Source organism: Teleopsis dalmanni, chromosome X (genome assembly GCF_002237135.1).
Source record: "Teleopsis dalmanni isolate 2A chromosome X, ASM223713v2, whole genome shotgun sequence".
Taxonomy (NCBI): Eukaryota; Metazoa; Arthropoda; class Insecta; order Diptera; family Diopsidae; genus Teleopsis; species Teleopsis dalmanni.
In genome coordinates this window covers 54,199,396-54,210,469 of record NC_051848.1, presented here as the reverse complement: position 1 = coordinate 54,210,469, position 11,074 = coordinate 54,199,396, and the positions used below count along the sequence as shown (strand labels likewise).

The window sequence follows — 11,074 nt, the reverse complement described above, 5'->3', positions numbered from 1 at the left end:
ATTAAAAAACAATGATAAATCAGCACACGGAATTGCTTTGAATTCATTTTTTTTTTTTTGAAAACTCAAAAGTAGCGTCACTTAAAGCACTGTAACTTGTAAACAAATGGATTAACATATGATTTTGACAGTAAGCCCGTTAATTTTCTTATTCCCTCCAAATAATAGGTTTTCTCAAAGCTCTCAAAATACGTGTTTGTTTCGGTAATGACTTCTTCATTCGACTCAAACCTTTTACCGCCCAGCCATTTCTTTAGATTTGGAAACAGAAAATAGTCGCAGGGGGCTAAATCTGGAGGATATGCTGCATGGGGTAGCAGTTCGTATCCCTATTCGTGAATTTTGGCCATCGTGACTAGACAAGTGTGCACTTGCACAGTGATGGAACAGCACTTTCTTCTTCGCCAAATGCGGCCGTTTTTGCTTCAAATCAACGTCGAATCTGTTCAAAAGCTTTGAATAATATTCGCCGGTGATTGTTTTACCTTTCTCGAGGTAATCAATGTGAATGACACCGCTTGCATCCCAAAAAACTGTGGCCATGACCTTGTTGGCTGACAGACTATAGCTTGCTCAAAATTAGAAAGTTGCCCACTGACAGATTACAGCTGACGGCTGTAATCTGCATTTGGAGTAACTGCGCGGGAAATTCAAAAAGTCATTGACTTATCAAACCGCCTTCGTATTATCTCAACTATTCAATTTTGTATTGTGTAAAATAGTTTACTGTTTTTTCTCATTCCTCAGCATACACATACAATTACATACTATTTTTTTTTAATTTTATACTGTCAATTTTTTTTTAAATTATTATTTTAAGATTAATGGATAATAAGATTGTAACTTAAATTAGGCGGCTATTTCGGTCCCTTCCGCACCGTTTTGCGCTTCTTCTTTTGATGCTGAGTCATCTAGCTTAGCTTTCTTTTCTGGGGTTGGGACAGTATCATCAACCTTGCCATCAGAATCGGCCACTACCTTTCGCTTGACTGCATCTGCAAAATAAATAAAAATTATTAGAAAAATTTCTACACATAAAAAATTTTGAATATATTATAGAAAACTATTTAAAACAATATTACACGGTGAAAACTTTCTTAAGTAAAATTATCATTTATTCAAGGTATGGGTTTCGCTAAGTTGTTCCAAATGTTAAAAAAAATTGTTCTTAAAAATATTGTATTAAAAAAACCCCGATTTAATATAATAAAAACCTATGTTATATATACAAAAATATAGTGTGCTGATTTAAGCGACATACAAAAATTCAAAAAATTATCCCTAACTTAAAAAAAAAAACAATATAACAAATCATTTCAGGGATCCTGGTTTAACTGTTATCCCGGTGACTGAGCGGATTATCGAAATTAAGAGCTGATTTAAAGTGGTCCATCCATCGCATTAGCTTTTCATTTGGTTTTTTAAATCGACTCTTAACAATCCAATCGGGCTAACAGCACCACAGATACGCATGAAGTGGAAAATCGTGATTATTTTCTTTGGAATTATTGATACATTGCCAACATGAAATGAGGCGAAAATCGTTGCTTCTGTGCGACGTACAGAAATCAACTTTATTGTAGCACCCGTTTGTACAAAGATTCTGGAATGAAGAAACACTGCCCATCTCGCGGAATAAAGGTCTACTTGTAAAAAAAAAGAAAAGAATGATGCTACAGATTGCAATAACTGTTGTGACATCATATTGCTCCCTATATCAAGCTAAATATTTAGTCGCATCATTTTAAGCCGCATTTTTGATGCATTTATAACCGCTCTTCGCGAAAACTAATTTAGGCTTAGGGAGAATCGCTCCTGACCTTATCAACACAGTCAGAATTATTTTAGAACAATGTCATAAATTCCGGACATGCATAAATTTAGCGTTCATAAATTTTATGAAAGTCCTTGATAGAGTTAACAGGTGCTTGTTATGGAAGCTTCTTCAAAAAAAAGGGGATGTCACCGAATCTAATCAAGGCCATGAATATCAACTTCAAATGTCGAATTCTACACTATGGAAAACTGTCAAATCCCTTTGAAGTTACAACTGGCGTCTACAAGCCTTCTGCAATAAATGCCTGCGTCAGATTTTAAACGTATAGTGGCAAATTACTCATGGAATGACATCAGCCATTAATCGCGTAATAGAGTTCGCCGTAAGAGAATGATCGAGGCCCTACGCTCAACTCAATCTTAGCCCATTTCTTTAAGAAATGCCATTAAACAACATAATTAAATACTAAAAAAATTAAAAGACATTAATCCGTCATTTTTTACTGAAATAGACTCTAGTAAATGATATGGCTTCTATAGTAAAGAAATAATATGTACAATACATATACATAATATTTACCGGTTGCTTCACCATTGGCCTCTTTGGCGACACGTTTATTTTCACCATTCTTCTCTGCACTGTCTTCGCCATCAGCTGCTGCGTCGTCATCACCCTTCTCACCGTTCGCAGTATCTGGAGCTTGATCACTGACATCGGCGTCACCGGTGGAATCAGTATTTTCTGTTGCGGCAACAAATTCCTCAGTACTGTTTTCAGAGGATGCATCGACTTCCTCTGCCAATTCTTTACTATCTACATCCTCTGCAGTGATCTTTTCAACTACTGGGGTTTCGCTACAAAGAAAAAGGGAGAAAAATTGGTTTAGATTTAATGTATATTAATATGTTAAGCCATAAAATTATTCATTTTGATACAATTTTATGCGAAAAAAAAATATAAGATAAAGATATATTTATGATGCAAAAATAAAAAGCGATTAAAATTAACTAACAGAGACTAACTAAGTCTTTGATATCGGAATTAAATTTAAAGTTTAAATTTTTTGTGTAAAACTGAAAAAAAAAAACACTAAATAAAATGACTAATTCAGGAAATAAAACGCGTTTTTAATCTAGAAATGAGAATTAATATGTTCTAGAGAAAATATCATTGCTCTAAATAGATTTATGTTGCTCTGATATTATTTATGTCGACTCTTGATTCACACATCAAAAATCGCATATTGAATCAAGAAATGTTTATGTTTAAATTTAGAACTATAATATAACAGTCAAATCAAGTATATAAGCGAAGAGCATTATCTGATAAGAACACATCCTTTTTTTTTTAATATTTATATAAGTTGTAATTTAACGTCATTTTTAAGACGGATGTAACTATTATATTTAATAGAAACTAATATATTTGATAAAGATGTTTTCGAAAAATAGCGAAACTACAACAACAAAAATTCTTTTTAATCTTATTTTAATTAATTAAATTTTTGGCTGACCATACAGCAGTTTCGAGCATCATCAGTGGTCAATGAATTATTTCTTATATCTAATTATTCGTAAATAACTTTTTGAGAAAGCAAGTTCCAGGAATCGAACTCATGTCCTGACAAATTTGAAGCTCAGAGTCAGCGCTCCTTAACCAATTGACCCAAAAAGCCGTACTTGACTTTTATGTTCGCACATTTTTCTGGAGTTTTGTTAATTTGTTGTGAAAGTTTTATTAACAAATTCACTTGCTGTGTGAAAACCTCTTTATTAAATATTTATAAAAATATTGTTTGAAACTGTATTTCTAAAACAAAAAATATACACTAATTGCCCGTATGCAACGTATCTTTTATAGATTTTCACTTGCTGCTTAACCTCACCAACTTTATTTCGTTTTTTTAAATATCGTAAAAACTCTACGACCTGTGCTTTTTAATATAAAATCGTACAAAAATTTAATTTCGACACTTTTAACATTTAGTACTAAAAATGTTTCTTAAATTTTACTTTAATTAAAAAAAAACAAGACAAGTTTTTTAATATTTTCTGAAAAAAATATAATAAGTAATGCAATTGTTTTTATTGAGCTACTGAGAATGCTCTGAGAATTGAGAATGCGGTAGGTGTTCAAGCATTTTAATTCGTTAAATTTTGCCATAGTCAAAGCATTTGCTTGATGAAAAAGGAATTTTTTTTTGGAAGTCAATTTTTCAATTATTTATTTACGTAACTGATCCAAAAAGGTTGCAATAATATTCCGAATTAATTGTTTAGCCTTTTTCAAGAGAATCAATCTATAAAACTCCTTTTATATTCCAGAAAACTGATGCCATAATCTTTTTTGCCGATCTTTCTGATTATTTGTTTTGGAGCTGAACAATCAGCTTCAATCCACTGTAAACAAAGCTTCAGTCTACTGTACCATAAACATTATAAGACGACGAACAAAATCGGTTTCATTCTGCTCAAAACGCTGCAGGATACGAGGAGAATTTTTTTTTCGATTCAGTTTTTGTTGAATTGTAAACGAATGCACGTACAATGCGACCTTCTTTATACGTAATTCTTCCTTTAAAATACAGACTACTCGTTCGCCCGAAATGCTTATGGTATCAGCAATTTCGCGCTTAGTCACTTCCTAAATGATTTGTGGTGTTGTTACACTTTTTGAACGTCCACTACGTGGATCCTCTTCAACGTATGTACGCTTATGTTTAAATTCTAAAACCCACCGATGCACAGTTGGTAATGAACTTTTTTTTGCTGATAAACCCTCTAAAACAAGGAACTTTATCACTGCGTGATATTCAGTTCTTTCCATTGTCACAAAATCACCGACACGTCAACTTCAAATGACTTGTAAAAAAAAAAAGGACCGAATTGATAGATCGAAATAAACACCTGTGTCAACCTTTCGGATGAAAGATTAGGTCAAAAAGGCGTATAACTTTTGATTCTTCTACTGGTTAATAGGTGTCGCTTTCAAAACTTTTCAGCCAATCTGAAAGTGACAAGAAATATGAATTTAACCATGTGACTGGAAAGCTGATTTGCTGAAACACATACATACATAAGTATATGTGTACATTTATATATAATTAATTGTATAAAATAATTATATACAGAATCAGATAATTACTGACATGTGAATGTATGTAATTAATTATATGTATACATTATTGGTACATATAAATGGTATTATCTTTAATAATTTAATATTGCATTTAAATTATAAGCGAAATACAAAAAATATTTGCAATTTTAGATGAAAATAGTACAACCAAATCAAATCAACTTGTTTATAATACTTAGTCGGTCGTATGGATTAAAATTGACATATATAAAAAATGTATCTCAAAACATACATAGTTTTTCAGAATTTCCTTGCACCAAACAACGACTTCTTTAGAGCGATTGTCAAAGTATGGAGAAAGCATAACGATTAAATCTTTCTGCAAGCTAAATGTATATGTTAAAGTGAATGCATGCTAGTCCCACTAATGCCCAAAAACACCTCCATATCCTGGTATGTAACATGCCGATCCATCTCAATAATTTCTCGCACTATACCAATGTTTTCTGACTCAACAGCCGTAACGAACATTATGTCCGCATGTTATTTACAACAATTCCGGGACATTTTGCAGTGCAGAAAAGGATACCAAGAAATAATATTTGTATTTTGACGAAATGGCAAAAATTCTGCCCAAAATATGCACAAATGTAAATAAGCTAATATAAACTTGATTAGATATATTATTAATATTAAAGGAATTTTTGAGTCTCAAAAACGCGATAAGTTTACATAAACCTGTTCAGATGTTCATATATGTATTTATGTATAAACGTAGATTAATATGTAATCATTCGGCATAAAATTATTCTTGAAAAATAATATGTATTTAACATTCGAAAGGCTTTCACTAACTTCTGTATTTACATATACAAGAAGATCATTGTACCAAGACAGAAATCAAATACATTTCTATTAAATAAATTCTAATATTTAGAAATTTATACGTACTTATACAAATTAAGACAAATGTTATTATTTTTTTTTTTTTTGAATGAGTTCTAGATATAAAAGCTTAATATAGTCACATTAAGCACTAAACCTTTTATTCATATAATTTGAAGATATGCAGCACCCCCCTCTCCCTGTATTTCGAATAAAACATACAACTAAGCATTGCCACAAAATATATATGACACCGGTTGATGTCACGTTGTGGGAAGTAATTTATCTTTGAAATATGTCGGTCGTTAGATCTTCTCCCTTTATATCAAACTTCCTCTCGTTTGATTTGATATTGTAGTTAATGTAGGATAGATGTCTGCTACAGAATTGGCTGTTTCAGGATTTAATACATGATCTGTATGTTCAAATTTTACTTCTACATTTATGGTATGTGTACTTTTTGATTTTTCCTAATTTTTATTTTTACTGCAAAAATAACAATGAAGGCAAGGATTGTTATTACTGCCTTCATTGACAAAATGAAGAAAAAAATATTTGCATATTATTAACAAAGACATTGTTTCCAATTTATATCCACACAAAATTTTTTATTTATTATTGGAGACCAATGTGAGTTAGCACAGTGATAGAAATTTTGAAATATCTAATTTTCTTCAATAAGTCCAGTCATTTGGTATTCTACAATTGTCAGCATTATTCGTGAATATACAGTCCATGTAGAACCTAAGCCTGTTTAACAACAGTCTTCCATTCTTCTCTGTTTTTGTTGCTTTTGTTTTCCAATTTCTTATGTTCATTTCTTCTAAGTCCTGCTGCACACAGTCTTTCCACCGTTTTTTTGGTCTCCCTCTTCTTCTGCTGGTTCCTACTTCGTTCTCATAAATCTTAAGCGGTACTCTCATATCCGGCATTCTTATCACTTGTCCAACCCATCTTAATCGCTGGTTTTTCATAAATTTGTTGATTGTATCATCTTCAACTAGCCGTCCAATCTCTTTTATCAGCGTAATACAGATTTAAATAAGGCAATGCAGATATAGCGTTCCAATTTAAAAGTGTGTTATATGATCCTATAATAATGTCAGCATCAGTAATGATTATGTTTGTAATAACGTTTAGTATTTCAAAATATTTTGGATTGCCTCTGCAGGTTGTGTAAATTTAAAAATTTATTTCTACGCTTTTATGCCTAGAACTAAATTTTCTCATTTTCCTGAAAATTCCTTTTGACGTAGTAGATCGCCCGGTATTTTGTCTAAATCAGATATATTGTTAAAATGTTTAGACAAAATTACTCAAAAATATATAGATTAAATAAGTTTTGTAAATAAACAAATTTATATGCACTTACATATACATATGTATATGGGTCGAATTTGTAAATGTACAGTATTATAAAAATATTAAACTTTCATTACTTTTGCAATGAATGACCAACCATAGTGAGGCGGTTCTCTAATATCGAAATTTCCAGAACGGAATCCAGTAAACCAGACTTGTGCACAGCGTTCACTGTAAACCCATTGTCTTTGCAATGGTTTTACAATTTTTATAGTAATAAAGCATCACGTAGTGTATTTCTTCACATATTTCACACTTGTTCAAAAAATGTAGCGGGGAAATGTCTCTTTTCAAATTTGTGATCGTTTGACACAATCGGATTAGTGTTGTAAAATATATGGGTACCAACATTATCTAGTGCCAAAAAAGCTTCGCTAGTTTTTATAGTAAAATAAAAACTATGCAATAAAAACAGATAAAAAAATGAATACTAAAAAAATAAAAAAAAACACATTTATAAATCATAGGTTCGGGTCACATTTTTAAAAATAATATAAAAATGTTAAAAATTTAAATTTCTCAATTTTTAGGAAAATTTCACAATTCTTGTGCCGCCGCAACACTTCAAAAATAATCAACTACCAATGCAATTCAAGAGCAATGCAATTAATTAATTAAGCAATTAAAATACTACTGGCACAGCAAACCAAATGTTTCAACAGGTTTAATGAATAAAAAAAATGAAGCAACAAACATAGAGGCTACTCACGATCTGGTTACGTCCCAGAGCCACTCGTTGAGCTCAACCACAAAATGCCGCGTTCATCACTCCCAAAAAGGACTAGAAAGAATAGCAATGGTATAAATAATTTGCTTACATTTGCATCGCGTCAATCAGCTGTTCATATGAACTCAGTATAACCACTTGATTGTAAATAAAAATAATGCCAAAACAAAAAAAAAAGAATATTACTTTGAAGAATGAAACATTAAACGTAATATTATAGAAAGATTCCCAAAAATGATAATAATTTGGCAGATTTATCATTCACAGCAAATTGTAAGTCTGGCTTGAATCAGTTTCTTCAACTTGCATAGTCAGCTGTTTACACACTGCATCATGTCTGCCGTTTGCTGCGTTCGCCAGTTTTTGTGAGTATATTTATAGACTGACTGGTAAGTATCAAATAAAAAGCTGGCAAACAATATATAACGTTTCGTCAAATACGGTTCAAATCATGGTTTTCTCAAATACTGGTAATTTTATCAAAACATAAATGGCATCCCTACCCTCACCCACACCTCCTCTTTGCTGATTATTTAATTTTTTTCATTCCACATAATTCAATACATTTTAGAAATTCGATTATATTATTAATTAATGATTTGTCAACAATTAATGTGATATCGTAGAACTGAAAATTTTTTCTTTTTTTAACTTTGTTTGTTATGAAGTTGGCAACCATTGTGCCGAATAGTATCAACAAAAACAACAACAAATACCACAGACTCGTGTACTAAAACTTCTTATTCATAACGATTAAGCTTGCTGCGCAAAACCGCTTTTATATGCACAACTGTAAGATTTGCTGTTCTTCACCTCTGCATTCAAGTCAAAAAATAAAGCACAATTAATGCTAAATAAATAAAATTTCGCGATACACAAAACACAAACAAGAAAAACAGTCAAATACAAAAACAAAGCTTTCAAGCTTAGCGCGGTAAAGCAAAACGCACTCAATATAAAAATACCGCACAAACACCGAATTATCGTAACAACAAAACAAAATCAATGAAGAAGCAGCATCGAACATGAAGGAAGGAACCGACCGTGCAAAAATATGCACAACAAGTGAGCTTCAATTTCCTATAAGTAAAAGAAGCAAAACTATACTGCACAATTTATAACACGAAGTTTGTGTGATGTCGAAAAACCACTTCGTCTCCCACAAAATTTCAAATAAACAGAAAATGCATGAAATCATGCATTTGTTTAAAAAAAATTACGAAGTACATAAATAAACATGTACCAAAATTATTCAAATACTTTTAAGATATTAACATAAACATTTTCTTATTGTTATTATAATCATAACAAAATAAGCATTCAAAAGTAAAAAAGGAATGTTCGAGAAAATTCCAAATTTAGAACATGAGCGCTTCAAACAAAACTTTGCGTTGAAGACAAAAAATACATACATATATGCACTAAAAAAATGGTTCAATTTCGTACCGAACATGTACACATATAAATATCCAAAGCGGCAAAGAAAAAAAAAACTGGTGAAGACAAGAGACATTAGGAATATCAAAGAACCTGCTGCAAGAATTAAACAACTTCTGCGGGGTAAAGCAGATGAGAAAACATGAGAAACACCGTTACCGGCAAAAAACGAAGCACATAACATCAAACACGAAGTAAATCCACATGCACACCGCGCCAAAACCGATAGCATCAAATAGACAAAAAAAAAAACAAAAAAAACAATGCTTCTAATATATTCTGTTGTGTGTAGCGCTTCACATTTAAACATTTAAATGTTTAAGTGATATGGCGGGTATTTGTCATAGTTTCTCGAATGAAATTCATAATATTCACATTTCTTTGCTACGAAATATTATAATACACTCAACATTTTTTTATTTTATAAATGAATATATTTTACTTCTGAGTTATTAAATTATTTTTAATTATTTGTTACTCACTTCTTGTCAGCTGCGTCAGCCATATTTTCTACACAAATTTCAACTTAGATGTCAATATAAACAAAAACCCAATTTAAATTTGTATTTTATATATTTAATAAAACACAAATGAAGCGCAAACTGCAGTTTATTTCTGTATCAAGCACCGAAAATTGTACCGCGCACGTAAAGGACACAACGACACGTCTTAACAGCTTAAACTTTTAAAACCGAATGAGGAAGATTTTTTACAAGTCGCTGAGGATTTAAACAAATTTCATATTTTAATCGTTTCAAATCAACTGACACACACATGGTTGTATTTTTGTTAATTATAAAGCGTTATACTTTTGCATTAAATGTCACTTAACAGTGAACACGAAACTAATTATTTGGCATAAAAGTTATCAGGACTTGCAATTGGTATAAAAAATAATAAATTTTTGTTAATATATTTGTATTACTACATCATATATTGTATTATATTATTTTTTTGCATCATTTCAGTAGTATAATATTTAACTTTTAAATTGCGTATAATATTAATATTCATTATTCGATCGATTACTTAATGTAAGTAATCCGACTGTCCTCAAAATGGCTGGTTACTAATATAAATTATTAGTATTTTTTAATATTCAAATTGTGTTTTTAATTATCGCCCGCTTTGTTTATTAAAACTTAAAATACAATTCTTAGTCCTCCTAGTCAGTTTTTACTTTTAAATATATATATATATAGATATATATATATATAACAATCCTGTATGACAATAAGCTTTTGATTAAATTAAAATATTTACAAACTAATTATAGTTTTTAAAAAATATTAATTATTTTCTTATGTAGTGTATGGTTGTTTTAAACACATTTTTTTTTTTTTGAAAATTACATATTATTTATTGTGTTGACTAAACTGATACAATCATAAATAATTAAGATATATGTTAAATAGATTTAGAAAATAATAAATATGAAAGCAACCAAAGTTTATTAAAAAGAAAGTTATTTAATAGCATAAATTGATTTTTATGAAATTATTTGTTTTTGTCTCATTTTACACATCTAGACGCATTCCAGATCGTCGACCACCAAATAAATTTATAGATGATTATTGAACTGTTTTGGAAATTATAAATGGAGGTTATAAAAACTACATATGTATATGCTCGTATATGCTTTTAAAATAATTATTGCAATAAACACCATATTGCAATTGTTTTATAAAAATCTTTGCAAGTGCAAACATATCGCAATTGTTGGTCTCCATTTGGTGTAATCCTGTGTTTACACTAAGGAAATTAAATTATTAAACATCATAGCAAAATAAAAAATAAAAAACAAAAAG

At 30.4% G+C, this 11,074-nt stretch overlaps 1 protein-coding gene across 1 annotated transcript; it reads right to left on the bottom strand.

Moving 5' to 3' along the window:
* Nucleotides 1–379: 379 nt before the first annotated feature.
* Nucleotides 380–9,964, bottom strand: LOC119688143 (protein starmaker). The gene is made up of 3 exons (XM_038102803.1): nt 9,749–9,964; nt 2,357–2,631; nt 380–995 (listed from the first exon to the last, which is right to left on the bottom strand). The coding sequence occupies exons 1-3, from the start codon at nt 9,769–9,771 to the stop codon at nt 850–852; spliced, it is 444 nt and encodes a 147-aa protein (XP_037958731.1). The 5' UTR covers nt 9,772–9,964; the 3' UTR covers nt 380–849.
* Nucleotides 9,965–11,074: the final 1,110 nt, after the last annotated feature.